This window comes from Megalops cyprinoides, chromosome 24 (assembly GCF_013368585.1).
Source record: "Megalops cyprinoides isolate fMegCyp1 chromosome 24, fMegCyp1.pri, whole genome shotgun sequence".
NCBI classification, from domain to species: domain Eukaryota; kingdom Metazoa; phylum Chordata; class Actinopteri; order Elopiformes; family Megalopidae; genus Megalops; species Megalops cyprinoides.
The window spans coordinates 15,716,064-15,734,074 of record NC_050606.1 but is presented as its reverse complement, the minus strand read 5'-3'; the positions used below and the strand labels follow the sequence as shown (position 1 = coordinate 15,734,074).

Genomic DNA, 18,011 nt, shown 5'->3' with positions numbered 1-18,011 from the left:
GTAGCTACCTCTCATACATATGTTGGGTGCTCTGGTGAGCCATGAGGCTCCTACATCATGTCTAGGGGTGACGATAGGGTCATTATGGTGGTCTTCCTTCTCCTCTGTCAATGGACATTTTATGCCCTGATTGCCCTCCCTTTGGGATTAGAGCAGGGCTTTCTCATAGTCTAAAGGCGCTGTGTGGGTCCTCCAATCTCAGCTCTGCGTTAACTCCTTTCCAGAGCAGCCCTGGCGGCTCCAGCGCAGAGGTCGGGGCCAATGGCCGTGCTGAGTAATCACAGTCTGGGAAAAATGTGGCACGTTGACCCCCCTCCCCAGGCTTCAAAGGGGACTCCTTTGGCAGCCACATGGGAAAGGTCTCACCGGCCACCTGGCAACATGTGCGGAATCTTCGGCGCCGGCGTTGTCATAGGAACGAGGGGGGCTTGTGGGTGTGGCCTCCCGGAGTCAGAATGAGGTGCAGGGCAAGGTTCAGAGGAGCAGAACGCTGCTGCGTGTTCGATCGTAGTGACCTTGTGCTCCTTTTGGCTTTTTACAGGCAGCTGGACTGGAATTTCAAACGGGATTACAGAGTCATAACAGTCATTCATCTTTAGTACAGTAATATGTAACAGTATGAAAGCAGTTAAGTTTTTTGAAAGCAGTTAAGTGTTTTAGTAAAATACCTCAAAAAACTTTCCCTCTTCAATAATTGTGATTTTCATATTTCTGTTAGCTGCATTGCTTTAAGGAGGATATGCTAAAGGGAGAATCCTCCTTGGTCAGTCTGTGTTGTCAGTTATGTAAAGCGGCCCCTCCTGCTTGTCTCTCCCCCCGTCTGCAGTTAGCATCGAATTGGAACGTGAGCGGTGAGTGAGACTGGCCCTGGTTCGGCCCAAAGTTTCGAACGTGCCGTTCGTAAGGTCTCACTTGACCCGGTTGCGTGTCTCATTGTGATGAAACTGTACCGCAGTTCCGTCCCCTGACAACCTGGTACTTCACCGCTGGGGGAGCAAATGGTAATGCTGTGTGCAGTTTCCTCATCGCCAGAGCACCTAGGAGCGTAATTATGCTCCTCTTCCAGAGCAATTACTGGATTTGGCCCTCGCACACAGGACTCCCACTCTGCCACAGTCCTGCCTGCAGCTTAAAACTCTGGTATTGATTCATTGCGGTCTGTGCTAATGCTCCGAGGCCCATTGCTCCTAGGTACCGTTAAGTGAGGCAGTGGTTTAAGTATGCTTGTGCACTGTTTGAGGCTGTGCTGTTCGCTCTCAAAAGTGAGAAATGGCGAAATTGGAGCCGTTTCAACAGCAGTCATTTTCTACAGAGCTCGTTGTGGGCCGCTCTCTTGTTTCTGGTCTCCTACTTCTATTGAGTTTCTGTTGGAGTTAGGACTTTCTAGGCGCATTGGGCGCTTAGAGTGTTGTACTTGAACAACCTCTGCTATTACTGTAGGTGGTGTTGGCTGTAGTGATTGTGTTTGGGTGTGTGGTATAACTTGGGTCTCTGGTCTCTTTTGGTCACACCACAATGTGGACTGTGTTTAAGCAGGAAAGAGGTCACATCTTCCTTCTTTCAGCTCCAAACCCTGCAGGTGAAAATGGCATTTTAGAAACCCTACTTTTTCAAAGATAGCCAGGTAGCAAAGCTGAATCCTATTACTTTTTTTGATATTATTTTTGTGTGATTACGTAACAGAGGTTCCAGATTAGATGAAAACATATGCTTGTGTTTGGGACAATGATTACACAAAATGAATTAATCTCTCATTTCCCCTCCCCCTCTTTTTCCTAAGGCTTTGGATCAAGACCGAACCGCCCTCCAGAAGGTTAAGAAGTCTGTGAAGGCAATCTACAATTCTGGTCAAGGTAAGAGCCAGAGTCCCACTGGTGCCCCCGCTCTGTCCTGCCCTTTTAAAGGGCTGTACTTTGTTTGAGAGACACCCCCTTTCCACAAGCGCTGCAAGTCATATACTTGATGTAGAGGCTTGTTCTGCAGGTTGGTGTGTGCTGGCGAGGCATACATTTTAAACTATTCAGAAGAGCTGCCCGGTCATTAGAACAGACTTTGCTGTCCTTAGAGGAACAATCAGAGGAAGGTTCCCTGCTTGCCGCTCATTTGTTCATATTTTTCCGAGCCGCACTGGTGCAGTTTGAACTCGCTCTCTCCCGGGAGGGGTTTTTCCCTCTGCGTGAACAGAAGGACTCCCCCCTCGCTGTGTTCTGTGCTGGCCTGCTGCGTTTGTCCCCACCCCCCACCCCCGCATGGTCACTTGTCATTCTCCGGGGGTGTCTGGCCACCGAGGCTGCTTCATGGGTCTCGCACACACACGCACGAGCCGCCCTGTCTCGTTTACCACCCCGGGAGAGGGAACATACTGATCTGACCACAGCGGTCACACTCTGAGTGGAGGCCGAGGCCAGGCTGGGATATCCTACAGAGCAGTGCAAAGCTATGTTAAGAAAATTTGTGATCGGAATGTAACAAAAATGAAACATATGATTGAAATGTAACGAAAAAACAATGGTTGAAAAAAAAAGAAATCCTTGACCCACTGTGATGTATTGCTGGTATCTGGTATGCTGTGTTAATATGTTTGCTGAATGCACTGGTTTTCAGGCCCATGCCTGTTTTCTGGCTAGTATTCTGTGCTGTGCCTGTGCTTTGGGTCTCTCTGCTCCTCTGGCATGAATGCGTCTTGCTGACACAGCATCGCAGGTCGGTCTGTCAGCATGAGAGAACGTGCCGAATAGATTTTCGAATGATTGAAAGAAACGTCATTGAAGTAAAATTGAAGGTTTGGGAGCTCCCAGAGCTCCTAGACAAAAGTGATGAGGAAATCTTGGAGAAGAGGCGCGCCAGCCGACACCACACCGCGGCCCCTTCCAGAGGCAGGCGGGCAGGCAGGCAGCAAGCGCTTTCATTTGCCCCCCTCCAGTGTTCGTACATCCTGTTTGTCGGGGCCGAAAGCGAAGCGCCTTTTGTGTTAACGCCGATGTGAGACGGCATCGCTCCTTGCGTCACTTGCCCTGCTCGTCAGGGGCACAGGGCGCTTTTCGTTTCTGAAAAAAGAAGCCCGCGAACCGGCGACAAGCCCCGGGGGTAACGGGCCTGAAGCAGGAACAGCTTGGGGCGCCAAATGGCGCGTTAGTCGTGATTGCTTCACGCCGCAGTTGGAGGAGAGGCTAGAAATGTTACAGAAAGTAGCGTGGGGTAGGTTAGCTGAGAAAACAGCTGCCGTAGCCTCTGTGGCAAATTAGCGGCACCCGGGGTGGAATATGCGCTTTTATTCGAGATTCTCGAAGTCTTTTTAAAATGAATATATACAGTGCCTTTGGAAAGTGTTCAGACCCTTTCGTTCTTCTGTGGACTCGAGTCGAGTTCTAAAGATATCGCAAGGATAATCAAAGCAAACAAGGTGCACCTGCGCTCGATTTGGAATGCCATAGTAAAGGGTCTGAATACTTATGTAAATGTGATATTTCGGTTTTTGATTTTCAATAAATTTGCAAAAAATTATAAAGACGTTTTTGCTTTGTAATTATGGGTTATTGTGTGTACATTTCATCCAAGTCTGTAGCGCGACAAAGTGTGCAAAAAGTGAATGGGTCTGAATGCTTTCCAAAGCCACGGTTCTTATGGAAGGATTGAGGGTAAGTCTGAATATGGGATACATGCCTCTGGTCCTGGAGTGACAAAAGGTTTCAGACCTTTATTCCATACCAGCTGTTTTGTGGCTTAATTGGTTTCATTGATTGTTTGGCCACTACTCTCTGCAGGTTGACCTTGTTGTTCTGTTAAAACTTAGTAAATTGCAGTCCTTCAGGATTGTGTATGTGCACAGCTGCTCTAAACCAGTAAATGACACTATCAGCATATGGTCATTTGCACTAATTAAGGCAAGTAATTGATCTGAGCAGGTGTTTAAGGTTGAGGATGGGCCTAAAACAGACCCAGACTCATGGGGAAGTTGCTTCCTGTGTGTTGCACAGCAGGCTAGGTTGCATAGAGAGGGGTTATTGCTCATGCAGGTTGAATTAGTTATGGTGAAAATAGAGGCTTGGGTGGGGTTTGCTATACAGTAGGCCCAACTCCTGGTGCCATGATCCCTATTAATCGGGGATCACGCAAGGACCCTCTTTACACCATCCTTACTTGGCTTGTCATCACAACCTGTCCTCGCCTGGCACCGGGAACTCCTGTGTCCTCAGGTTTGTGAAAGGACCTTGGAGCGCCGGAATGGTGACCTGGCTAGATCCCCATCCTTGTGTTTCATGGTGATTGGGAGTTTGGCTGAAGCCTTATTTAAGGGACGGGATGGTTTTACCTCGTTTCACCTACAGCAGGTGAAAGTGAGCATGTGGTCCAACTTCAGCTAGTGTCCTTTTGTTCCTCTTGTGAGCTTGAGATGAACAGCGTTGTCCATTGCGGGAAAGTGGGTCCAAGGCGGTTGGTGGGGAATGGTCAGGGGCCTTGGGCCGAGCGCGACCTCTGACCCCCTCCTCGCAAACATGTGGCGGTGTGCACAGCAGGGGTGGGGGCGGGCGGGACTTTGGCTGGCTGCCATGGACTTTTCTGTCTCCTCTGAGGGGTTATAGGCTTTCCTGAGTGGCCGCTGGGGCTTCTGATGTCTCTGCCCTCTCTGGTATCGTTGCGTATGCCTGGGATGTTGTGGTTTCTCAGTTCCCTGTAGTTCAATTGTGCAGAGTCCTTCTGAAACAGGAAGTTTTCCCTTTTCAGCATCGCTGTGTGTATGCCTGGGATGTGGTGGTTTGTTAGTGTCCTCTGGTTCAATTGTGTGGAGTGTGGAGTCATGCTAGAGCAGGAATTTTGCCCTCTCCGGTCTCCTTGTGTTGTGATGTGGCCCTGTCATCTAAAGTCATAGCTGGCACAGAAGTGTAGACTTCACTCATATACACACAGACAAGTGTGAAAACCTACCCTTGAGCCAAAATAGTGCAGGGCTATCTCATTGGCATTCCTTCGCTTTGACAGACAGTTAGTGTTAACACAGACTGAGACTGTGATTATTAAAAGCTCCTATTATAGTTTTATCATAGTTATAGCAAAATGTGTGCCATATTATATATGTTCACCAAAAATACATTTGCTACACCAACCAAAAGTCAGCGTAAATGAGCCGTGCTTCCATGAATTGGGAGAGAGAGAGATCACTTGTGTGACTGTGATCCTACTGAGGCTCTCTTGTGAGACATTTAATCCATCTCATATAACATGTGATAGTTCATTTTGCTTCAAGGGTAGGGCCGCAAATCTGCGAGATTCCACGGCGTGTGTTTGGCGCCCACAGTGATAACAAGAAGCAGACTAAACTGGGAGACACACTTATATATAGGAGCTAAAGATGCTTAGCATATCACTGTGCTTTTCTAATTTTGTGACGGTTCAAGGATTATTTGCTTAACCTGATCGAATTAGCATTCTAAACACCATTGTGGGTCCCAGCGGTGACTGTCTGACCTGGACCCGCAGGAGGAAGTGAGACCCCTGCTGGTCGAAATGGATATTAGTACATTCATATTTTTGGGAGGGTTTTTTTTTTTCCTTTCTTGAGAGGACAGATGACCTAAGAATACCACTCTGCTAAGGGAATGGGTCACAGCAAAATTGGAGGATTAAACCATATGCAAGAAGTGTATGAGTACCAATAAAGGAGGGCATCGGCTTCTTCTTTTTAGAGGTGTGGGATTAACCCTTCCCCTCCCATGCCCAACATGTTTTAACCAGGAGTGTTTTATGGGTGGGCTGAGTTCTGCACTTACTGTGCTCTGTGCCCTGCAGGGAAAGATGTTCCACATTGGGGATTATGAAAGTACTTTCACTCTGCTGAATGTGGATTATCACTGAACTGCAGATTTGAGAGGCCTCTGTCCTTGAAATCCAACAAGTCAGAAACAACTGTCCAGACCTGAAGCTTTTGATCACTGCAGAAGAGTAATAGGTTAGAAGAGATTTGTCATAGAATCTAAAGATAAACAAGACCAAAACAGAACTGACTGCTTGGTAATCTGACTTGCTTTACCAGGGATTTTATATAAATATATCACATAAGTGCAATTTACTTGCTGCGTTACACATCATATATAACAGTGCTTGTTGTGAAATGTGCACAGAATTGTTAGAAAGAAGCTACTTTTTCATATTACCAGATGCTTCTTGGTTCAGATCTGTTCAGAGTTCTTTTTGTTCTGATACAAGTGCTGAATATCTCCTTGTACAGGATGTCTGCTTGTGGACTTTTTGACAAGCTGTAGGAAGGTCTGAAAGTATGCAAAAGTTCTGAAAGCTGTGTTCTGCTGACCTCATCGGTGAAGACACATCCATATGTAAACAGTCTTGCGTCTGATTGGTTACCGGTCATGTCAGTCACACACCCCTCTGAGCAAAAGCAGAGAAAAAGCAAAAAAGTGAGAACATGTAGCCATTGTGATTGGACCTCAGGTCTCGGTAAGGTCATCCTATCATAACTGAGCAACGCCTTGTGGCTGAACCGTTACCGTGTTGCATCCAAAACTGAAATAGGGGTGTTATTTCTGGGCCAAGGATTAAATAGCCACTGTAGCGTTCCTGGTGTTCCACTGTGCCTCTGTACAAGAGTGTAAAGATCAGATGCAGAAGACATGTGCTGTGTGTTGTTTGTGAGCGCTCACCTCCTCTTCATCTCCTCCTCACTGGGGTCTCCCCTCTGTCTACACAGATCATGTACAGAATGAGGAGAACTATGCGCAAGCGCTCGACAAGTTCGGCAGCAACTTCATCAGCCGCGACAACCCCGACCTGGGCACAGCCTTCGTCAAATTCTCCACCCTCACCAAGGAGCTGTCCGCGCTTCTCAAGAACCTGGTGAGAACCCCCCCGCCGCGCCTCCCCCTCCTCCCACACCACCCCTTCCTCCCCCACCCCCACTCCCAACAGTCCTCCACCCCCTGACATCAGCAGGGGTGTGATATGATGTGAGTGTTATGATGTAATGTCTCTATGTCTCTATGCAGAACACTATTTGTGGCAGTTGGTTTAAGGTTATTGTTAGGGTTAGGGTTACACATACCCCTCTTCCTACAGTCCTCCCTATTCTCCAACATTCCCCCACCCACCAACATCGGTAGGGGCATGGTTACTGAGCAACTGTTATGGTTTAATGTCTCTATGTTTCTCTGCAGAACACTTCTAATGGTAGTCAGTTTGAAGTGTGGAGCAGGGATTTTGAATAGTGCAGCGGTGTCTGCCCGCAGCCTCGAGGATCTGCAGTGCTGATGGGTTTAGAGACAACTCATCCATCAGCTGATTGATACCTGGAGCAAAGGGTGATTTATTCACTAATGAAGTAATTAAACTGTCGGGACAAGCTGCAGACACCTGTGTGCAACCGCTGCCACCGAGCAATGCAAAGTCAATTTGTTTAGTAGTAGTAAGGGCTTTTGTGTAGAAGTATGAACACAACCTTCAGTCAGTGAAAGAGTAACAGTGGCACACACTGAGCATGTGAAACTCATCAGACAGGGATTGCCGGGACAGCGATTTGTCATGAGGGCACTGGGGTCAGCTTCAGACTCAGACAGGGACGAACATTGTCTGGGACAGTTTTTTGGCGTGAGGGCACTGGGGTCAGCTTTAGAGTCGGATGGGGATGGACTCTCTTGAGGGGACAGTTTTTGGCACGGGAGCGCTGAAGTTAAACTTGGTGTCAGGTGTGTGATCCTCTCACTGAAGCTAGGACAGTGTTTGCCTGAGTGGAGAGGGTACTTTATTTACACTCATTAGCTTTTGGCTCTTTGTGCAGATGAGAAAATCAGTGCAGAGTTCCTGCTGTTACATGACTGTGTGTGTGTGTGTGTGTGTGTTAGTGTGTGTTAGTGTGTGTGTGTTTGCCTTAGTGTATTCGTGCGTGTTGCTTTGTGTAGTATTAAAAATATATTACAGGGCCTTTAGGCTGTGGAGATCTGCTTAAGCATATCAAAATCTCCCTCTGTGTGGGTTTCTGCATTGGGCAGAACTCCCTTCGGAACCTTGAATAATTGAAGTCATTTCTCGCTGTCAAAAGAGCTTTAGTCTTTCAGCCACCGAAGTGCTTCTAGCCTGGATCTACAAACAAACCTCACTATTGAAGGTCGGTTATGAGGTCTGCACACATAGCCCAGATGATTAGGAGAGGCCAGCGAGCAAGCATCCAAGATGTAGTTTTTTGTTTGTTTCGTTTTATCTTGTTCTTTTTTTGTATTCGGTAAAAAAAAATCCACATGCTGGTAAAAAACCCCCCACAAAATACCCGAAATAAAGTCCTTTGGTCAAAAGGCTGAAAATAGCGATCATGCTGATGGGACGAGAGCGCCCCTCTCTCTTCTCCCTCACCTGTCACCTCTTCCCCCGGTAGAGACGGCCGGAGTCAAACCAACTCATAAATTCCAAGACTGCACAAGGGCCCAGCTTCCCACTGCCTGTCTCAGGACCACTCACACGCTGGCACTGCCCGCAGAGGAACAGGCGTCTTTCTCCCTCTTGGGCCGAAGTAGGCATTGATCACCCACCAGCCAGGACGGGCACTGAGGGGACAGGGTTTAAGCCCTCAATCAAAGCAGTCCTCAGCTGAAAACAGGAAGCCTCTCTCTCACGCTCCGCGGTCTATACTTAGAAGTGCCACAGTCCCTCAAACGCTGTGGCGAATAAAGTCCGCGTTTGTGGTGGCCACATCCTGCAAGGTTAATTGTCTGGGTGCAGTTGTGAGCCAACTTTCCCAGAAGGCACTGTGAGATACTGCAGAGACTGAAGCTGGTCTTTGATGGGTCGGAAGTGGAACTCGTGCCCTTGCTGATACTGCTTGTGGTTGGTATGCTTTGTACTCTGAAAAGACAAAGAGCGCACCACGTCCTTCCTTAGTTAAAGTGCTGGCTGGTGCCTGTGGTGGACTGGTGCTTGGCTCGTGCGCCGAAGGGCTTTGCGAAACGCCCTTCCGGGATAGTAAAACTGAGAATGCGGGGGTAAGCCGGCCAACTTCCCTGCGTGGCAACTCGCTAAACACAGGCTCGAGGAAGGCGGAGAGGCCGGCGTTTTCACCAGTTAGATTTAGCACTCTCTCTTTAGCAGTGCACAGCAAACATCCAGCACGAGCCAGCTGGAGATCGATTTTATTCAGGGCAGAGGCAGTAAAGAAGAATCATTAACGGCCTATTACGCTGTAATTGCGAGGAATAGACATTGTATATCTCCAGCCTTTCTGGCCGCTGATTCCAAAACGCCGGCTCTGCAGACTCTGATGTGTGGGTCCCTCTGAGGTAGAGCTAGGGCCCAAATGAGGGGCAGGAGTAATATGCTTAGTTTCCATTTCATTTTGTCAAGGTGAAACTCTCTGAGCCATTGAGAACTTTGACACCGCTGCTAATTGGATGTTGGAATTCGATACACTTCTGTCAAGACCCTGCTGGTTGTCATTTGTGAATTGGTTAAAGATAAGGTTTTGCCCAAATCTCAGTAAATTAATAAAAAAGACCTTAAACATCTAGTCCTTTGGCAGATACTCTGTCCACAAAGGCTTACTGTACAAAGTGCAGACACAGAAGTGCATGTATTAAGGCCAGTGAATAGGTAAAATGCCAGGCCACATCTGAATACATGTTGTACTGTCCTATAATAACTGGTGCCGCACTGAATACAGACTGCATGCTACAGTAATGAAAATTTCAGCCAGTGTCAAAGAGCAGGAAGCGGGGGTGAAACCAAAAAATGCATCTAGGTCTGCAGATACAGGCGCTAAAATGGGGGGGCGTGACGAGTGAAGGGGCATGACGATTTTCCCCTCCGTTCACAGCCGGCCTCTCCTGTGTGGCGTTCAGTGTGCTCGGCGGCGGTCAGAACGCTCAGTGACTGCGCTGCGGCTGCTGAGTCAGCTGCATTGTGGCCCCCTCTGTCCGAGTCACGTGACTCTGCCCTGCGCGGCTTCGCTCTCCCGGGATTTCACTCCGCCTTATTCTTCAAAGTCAAACTGCTGCAGAGAATAAGCCCGCCGGGTGAAGTACGCCAACGGTGGGAACTAAGGAGCTCTCTCCCAAAAATAAGCCCTTTGTCTCAGCTTCTATTCTCATGCAAAGGAGGAAAATGGCTTGTTGTTCCCCATATGGAACACAAACACAGTGTGACTACTGTTGTAGGTGGAAGAAAGCCTCTACTGTTAACTGTATTCTTATTCCGCACAACATCAATCCTCGCTCTTTGCTTTGTAGAGCCGGGGCAGGCTTTCTTAAACCTTTAGCTGATGCCGCACCGGTTATTTATGGTACAACATTAATTTGGTACCATAATTAATTGGTGTAATATCAGCTAAGTGGACGTTAATGTAGCTGAGATGGAGATGGATAAACCAGTGTAGGGATAAGTCCTGTGAAAAAACCAATCCTGTTTACAGGATATGACCCAGTGACCCATGAAACGAACAGCGAGGCGGTCTGCTGTGTAATTGGAACCTTTTTTTTATTCCTCCTTCATTTTTGTGCCCATCTGTGATGGCCCGTGTAAGACGCTGCTTCAAGTAAGTTTCATTTTACGTTTACTTGCTCAGCAGATGCTCTCGTCCGGAGCGAATTACACAGCCCACATGTCATCCGCTTGCGCGTATCCAGCTGGGTATTTGCTGAGGCCCATCCCGGATAAGTGCCTTGCTGAGGACAGTGAAGTAGCCAGCTGTCTGCAGCAAATAACCAACAGCGGCGCTGAAATCCTCGGACACTGAGGAGGAGGTACCCGACTTGTCTAGAACAACTTGGGTAGTACCAAGAATGCTACATGTACCTGTATCCTGTGCCCCAGCGGCCATGCCAGACCCAAAACAGTGTCATGAATCCTACCTGTCCCCATTAGTTTGACACCCCTCTCACCTGCTTAGGGGTGGGGTGTGGGGGGGGGGGTTGACCACTGCATGCACCCAGAGGATTTGATGTACACTCAGATGGGGCTGAGCGCATGGGACCCTGCCCTGGTGTAGTGGTGAAGGTGTGCCAGTATGGAGCAAAGAGCTTCGGTTGTTGTTCCGTTTTAGCTTTTGGATCTCTGAAGCAGTTGACCAAACTCTCTGTGAGGCCTCCAGTGGTCCTCTTTTTTGATCCTCTGCCTGTGATACGCACTGTGCGATCAATGAGGGATGTATCAAAAGTGACCGCATTTAAAGGGCTGATCGCAGATCGGTCTCTCAGCCCTCTGTGGTCTGCAGCACTGACTGCGGGGCTGACCTGAGTCCGCTTATTAGCACACAGTGCCGGGTGATTAGAGGGCCAGTGCTGGAAAGGAATCTGGATGTCGTGGACTTACTGGTGTGATTTTATTGAGTGAAGAACCCTGTGGTACTGACCTTTGCCCCCTGCTAGCCAGTGAAATGCTGACACAAGCTGCGGACAGCCGTTGAAGCAAAGGACTGTGGGATTGCTCCTCTCTGATAAACAGGAAGTCCCAGAGGATGAATTACTGCAAGGTACCAGTGGGTGGGAAGGGTCAGCGGGCAATCCCATAATGCTCTGCTGCAGAGGCGGTCCACCAGCGAACGGGAAGTCCCAGAGGATGGCTTGCTGGTGGTTAAGATTTGACCCTGACATATCGACAGCCGTGCGCCACTGAGAGTAATCACGGCAATGAAGAACTCACACAAATTGTTCATTCTCTCTCAAGCTGGCAAAGTGACTACTGTTCAGCACAGATTCATTAAGATTTCAGGAGATGTTGTGCCTCTTCCTCCCAATCCCCTCACCAGCAGCAAGTGTGAAGCCGAGGCAAGTGAGCAAAGTGATGACAGGCAGGTGGTTATTTCAGGTTATTTTCGGAAGCACGCTGACAGAAGCTTCCCCTATGCTTGTGGCTCAGTCACTGCGCTTCATTAAAGGTGAAATGTCACACTACCGGCGGCTGTGGCACCAATTTAAGAGGAAAGGTCTGGGGGAGCAGGGAGCTCCATGTTTGGAAAGTGTTGTTTTTCTGCTGATAGCAGGGTGGTGGCTACACATCGCATTACACTCTTTGCTAGCAGAGGCTGTTGTTCGGCGTGGCTTGAATACTGTACATTTTTAAGTATTATCCATGTATACTATTGGATGTTTTACTGAAGCAATTCGAGGTAGGTACCTTGCTCAAGGGTGCAAGAGCAACGCTGCCCACCTTTGAGAGGAGCTGTTAACTTCTGAGTCACAAGCCCTGCTCCTTAGCACTACGCCACACAGCTGCCCTGCTTGTTACCATCATACCACACCTCTGCCCTGCTCCTTACCACCACACCACACTGCTGCTACTCCTTTGAAAAGGATCCATCCTGTCCTCCTGGATCTGACGCCCACTACTGGACCTGGTACCAGTGTGTGAATGGTCTGCTGACATCACAATGAAAGCCTGTGCTCTACCTTCCACTGCCATTGGCTGGTGCCAGCCCCACAGAAACATCAGAGACAGCAGGGGCAGAGGTCACATTTCCTGCTGTATGCTGTGCTTAGTTCTGAGGAGACGGGGACTGACTTATTGACCCAGCACTTTGTACGGGTCAGGGAGCGCCTAATTATTCAGACACAAGCAGAAATCAACAATGCATCAGACTCCAGTGCCCCCTAATTAAAGCTACTGAGAAACAGCTTTTGGGTCAGCATTTAGTGTCAACATTTGGCAACGGATGATTAAAAATAAACACACCATTTACTGTGTCTCTCAGTGATTGTCAGATATTTTGGTTATGAACAATGACAACTTGAAAGTCTTGGCAGCTGCTTTCATTTTTACTGTAGACCTCAGAATGCACTGCAAAGTGCTTAAAAGTGTTAGCATTCAGTTCAGTAAGTAATGATTTCAGTACGTTGTATAACCAGTGTCCCCCCAGGCCAGTATGAAATTATGACACAGCAGAACGGTTACTGAGAGATCGCGCTATGGTTCGGTGGCTAGAGCAGTGTGCATGCAGCATTGGCCATCAGACGGGAGGGGAAGCTTGGAATGTTGCAACTACGTGACACGAACATTAAGGGCATGTTCGGCCTGCTGTGGTACACAGGGCACGAATACAGGAGTCTGTTGTCATGTCTGTACGGTGTCTGTTGGTACGCTGGCCCTCCTTTGCAGCCGGTACGTTTGTTAAGAGTCCTGTGCCCTCTGGCCAAGTAAATCACAGCAATTTGTTCACCACCTTGGCGTCCAGCTCCAGTTCATTTAGGTTTCATTTTAATGTGTTCACGTAGAAGGTGTTTTGGATTAATCGAAATAAACTGCAAGCCATTTTTACCTCGATAAGGGCACACACTCCCTCCTTTTCGTCTGCAGAAGATGGGATCACTTCAGTGGAACACAGTGTAAAGGTCTGTCTGGGCTGCTCTGCTGTGTTGGGGTCGGGGCGGGGAGGGAGTCCTTTTAGTGATGTTCCTGTGTCCCAGGCTAATGCAGCCTTTCTCCACGCCTGGCTGACTCTCTCCTTCTCCTTTCCGCAGCTCCAGAGCCTGAGCCACAACGTCATCTTCACCCTGGACTCTTTGCTGAAGGGGGACCTCAAAGGAGTGAAAGGGGTAAGAGTTCGGGTCGCCACCAACCCTGTTCGCCCCGCTCTCTCCGTTAGCCACCGTTGGAGAGAAAGGAAAGAAAGAACTGCCCTCTCTGTAGACAGGCACGGAGAGTGATACGTTACATTATTGTCATTTAATAGACCCTTTTATCCAGAGTGACTTACATAGTTTACAATTTTATCCATTTATGCTGCTGGATATTTACTGAGGCAATTTTGGGTTAAGTACATTGCTCAGGGGTACAGCAGCAGTGCCCCAGCGGGAGTTGAACCAGCAACCTTTTGGTTGCGAGCCCTGCTCCTAACCGCAGTGCCACACTGCCACCGGTACCCCCTTTGCCATTGGCTTTCGATTGGATTTCAGCTTAAACCAATCCGGTGTAAATCTGGGGGGAGTAAACAAGGCTTCCCTTGGCTGTTCTTTAAAGCCTGTCAGGGAGCAGGCGAGTGCCGCCGTCATTAATGAGCGGCCGCCGCTCAGTCCCCCAGCCAAGGGCCTTGTTATTCCCTGCAAAGCCCATAAATTCAGCCTGCTCTCTCACGGAGTCCCTCTCGGTGCGTGATTTGCCCTTTAAAGACCACTCACACGCGGCTCCTGACTTCACAAGAGCACCGTCCTCCAACAGGTTTATTGTTTAATTCATTTTTTTTTAATTGCAGCTCAAATGTCAGAACTGCTATGATGTATTGATGAAAAAAATGATAGAACGGGCTGTTAATATAAGTAATAATTTAGTTGCATTGTCAAGTGTTGGCAGTGTCAGTAATGAAGCAAAATCAAATGAGTTCACTCTCCTTGTAGGAAAAACTGAACAATCAACCACATATAGTGATAACATACTAGGACAGAATCATTCCTATACAAATGCTGTTTAAAAAGTGTGCTTGCATGAGTAAAGCAATCTGCTTATAATAAGCAGTTTGGGCTCATTCATAACATATATGCCAATCAAATTTCCAGTCAAATTAATGTAAAAAAGCTATTAGAGTGGATCTTATGTTATCTTTATTTACCACAATGAAAATGATAAAAATGCTGCACTTCTGAACACATTTTGTTGTGTGTGTCAAGAACCTAGTCAAAGGTATTTCTCACTTAATGAGGAGAAAATGGTTTACTCCTTTATTTGGAACTCTGTTTATAATAATCTGCTGCTTATAAGAATCGAATTGCCCTGGGTGGATCTGATGCTTATTAGTGCACTGAAATTAGGAAGGGAAAGGAAATGAATTTTATATTGAGTACGTGCTGTAACTGTAGTAACATTTTATAATTTGCTCAATATTTTTAATACAGTTTGTTTTATAATTAGCAGGCAAATGGGGGCTTAACTGATCTGCCCAATAGAATTAGTGCGTTGGTATTTTAGTGAAAGCCTGGCATCCAAAAAAAGTGAAGCTTTAAACCCATCCTGCCTCAGCTCCTCTCTGTATCCCTGTCCCTCCCACCTCCCTGCCCGACTCAGCTCCTTCCCTCAGAGTGACTCAGCAGAAAGAGAATGTAGCCCCGCCCCCATCTTCTTCGGTGACAACTTACTGTCAGTGACATCCTTTTTCATGGGGGGAAGTGAATAAGCAGAATGAATGTTAGCCAAGAAGCGACCTCAGGCCTTTTTCCAGGATAAGGCTGCACTTTCTCCACAGAAGAACATCACTAAATTGCTCATGTGTAATGGCTGCTGTTGTTCTCAGGGGCCACCAAGGGCCCATTTAGTTTATGTGAAAGATGGATGCTTTAGCTCTCTGTTATGACTGGAACGCTGACTTTAACTTTGCTGACTCATGTTTACACATACATGTATGTGTAGAGTCTTGTCTGTGGTAGAGCCTGCGTTGCTGAAAGATTTCATTCAGTGAAAAGAACCGGCAGTTGAATAATAATGAATGTAAAATCTGACACCAGCAGGTGCCTGGATTTATCACCAGCTGGATTAAAGTGCAGGAAAGCAATTTGAGCAATTTACGATTGTGAATAGATTTGTCTGGCTTTCCATTCTCTCTTTCTATCATTTTCTGGAAGTAAATGAAAACAAAATGTCTGTCTTTATGTTTTGCCATTTGCTAATGTCGGGTTTTTTTTTTACCTTCAGGATTTAAAGAAGCCATTTGACAAAGCATGGAAGGATTATGAAGCAAAGTTGTAAGTAGAAGCCAAGTCTCTGTTCTCTGTGGGACAGGGGGTGTTGGTTTGGTGCTATTCAGCTGAGGGCACCACGTTATAACTGTCATTGACAGGGGCCGACAGCAGTCTGCAAAGCAAACCTGTTTGACAGCTTGGTGTGAAAAGATCTCTCCTGCCAGATGGAACGTTCACATTTGTTAATAGGTGTCAGAATGAGAACACGAAGTATAGCAGTGGTAGCAGTGGAAGATAGGATGCTCACAGAAAGCAGTGATATACATAAAAATACATTAATATTTGAAATTGTGAGGTGATATGTTTCATGACAGGTTGAGTTTTTTCATAAACAAAACACTACTCAGGAGTGAAACATGAAACGGGATAGACGAGCGGTACTTTTCCTTTCATTGACAGCACACGGTTCACTCCGACCGCAAACGGTCTTCCTCGGGCAGATTGGGTGGTGAACGCTGCTTCCTTAGGGAGAGCACACATCCAACCCCACCTCATAGACCCAAAGGATCCCATAAAGCTTCAGGGGAACCGCTTTGGACTGGGTCGAGCGGTCCGTACATTGCTTGGGTCTCACCGTGCTCATTCAGCAGCAGCAGAGAGAAAAACGCGGATCCAGCCTCATCTTTAAATTAGCTCTGATCCACTTCCTTTTTTGTTTTGATTACGAGTCTGAGATGTATTTAGGCCAGTCGCTCCTAAACAGAAGGAGAACACAAAGGGACGGGAACTGAAGATCAAATGGGTCAGCTCTGTTATCTGCCGAATGCACAATTGTTCTCCTGTTAGGGAAATTCAAATGAGCACGCAGCTTCATTTCAATAGAGGAATAAATTAAAAGGAATTGTTAGCGGCGCTGTTTTCCTTTGAATCGAGCGAAGCGCTATAGCAAAGCAGATTATAATTAAGATTATACCTGAAACAGAACAACACAGAAGTTGTTTATCTGCGTTAAATGACAGCCCTCCACAAGTTGTTCTGTTTGCAGCGGTTCTCTATGTCTCTCTGCTGGTACAGCAAAGGTATCAGTGCTGGTAAGTTTGACTGATCGTCCTCGCAGTTGTGGTAGCAAAGGGCAGTCCTTAGCATCGCACAGCTGAACATCACTCATTTGTTATGTCATTATTTCAGCAGCCTCCATCTAGCTCCATCTCCATCTCCATTTAGCAGATGTAAGGTTACGCAATGGCTTTCGGTTCAGGAATCAATGTAATCGGTTAATCCATCTTGCCTCCTGATGTAATACTGTAAAAGCATTGGATTTAATTCACACTAAAAAAAATGACAGTTGCTAACATTTCAGGTTGCAACTGCAGGTATAGGTCACTGTACCAGGGCCCAGGAAATCAGAAGTAAACAACTGCAGTGTTTTTCAGTGTTAATGGCGGGTGCTTGATGTCAGGGAGGAAGTGCAGTGCAGCATTTCCACTGCAGTTGTGGGGCCCTAAATATCGCCCACATCCCTTCACGTTCTGCAGTTACCCGCATTAGGTGATGTGTTACGGACAGCGATGCGAGGGTTGTGTTCCCTGATGCCAACATGGCCGACCTGTTGCATTCCAGCACGAAGATCGAGAAGGAGAAACGGGAGCACGCCAAGCAGCACGGCATGATCCGCACGGAGATCACCGGCGCCGAGATCGCCGAGGAGATGGAGAAGGAGCGCCGGCTCTTCCAGCTGCAGATGTGCGAGGTGGGTGAGGGGGTCAAAGGCCAAAGGTCACAGGGCAGGGATTCGTACCATATGAAGTTTTGCAAGCCAACTGTAACGTTTTGGTTTTAGACGTGGGGGTTGTGTCATTAAAGTTCTCTCAGGATCTTGCCCTGGGGACATACGTGGCGAAAGAACATACCTTCTTGAACTGTAGCGGTAATAAGAAACTCAGAAAGTGCTTTCCAGGGATTGACTTTTGTCCAATCAAACGGTGTAATGCTGGTCAGTGAGGTCAAAAAGCCAAGAGGAAGGCAGCACTGATAAGCCGCCTTTATGGGGAGCTTAGTAAGAGGAAGCACCACTTACAACCAGGGCTGGATCTGAGGTGGGATGCAGGGGCTACACCTCTATACTAGTATAATACAGGATGGCCATCCCCTTCTTAAATTTGAAATTTAAAAGCATTACTGTGTGCAGTAAAGTTTTGGCTCGGATGGTGGCCTAATCTATGCCTACACTATTCTTAGTGGGGGAGCTACAGAGGCGTCCCTCTCTCAGGTAACCTGTATTAGGATGCCTTATGTCAGGTCTGCCTATTCTGACACATTCCTGTTCTGCATGTTTGTAGCACCGTGCAGCACTGAGCAACACCAGTGTGAAGGTATTGCAGGCATCTGAAATAAATGCTGTGTTAACATCTGTTGTTG

At 47.5% G+C, this 18,011-nt stretch overlaps 1 protein-coding gene across 8 annotated transcripts in view; it reads left to right on the top strand.

Moving 5' to 3' along the window:
- The window catches only part of asap1a (ArfGAP with SH3 domain, ankyrin repeat and PH domain 1a), a 104,643-nt gene that overhangs the window by 47,269 nt on the left and 39,363 nt on the right, over positions 1 to 18,011 (top strand). For all 8 annotated transcript variants that reach the window (XM_036518558.1, XM_036518553.1, XM_036518559.1 and 5 more), the window contains exons 4-8: positions 1,781 to 1,853; positions 6,704 to 6,849; positions 13,446 to 13,520; positions 15,607 to 15,656; positions 17,214 to 17,343. In XM_036518558.1, coding sequence (XP_036374451.1) covers positions 1,781 to 1,853; positions 6,704 to 6,849; positions 13,446 to 13,520; positions 15,607 to 15,656; positions 17,214 to 17,343 — 474 coding nt within the window. The remainder of the gene's footprint in view (positions 1 to 1,780; positions 1,854 to 6,703; positions 6,850 to 13,445; positions 13,521 to 15,606; positions 15,657 to 17,213; positions 17,344 to 18,011) is intronic.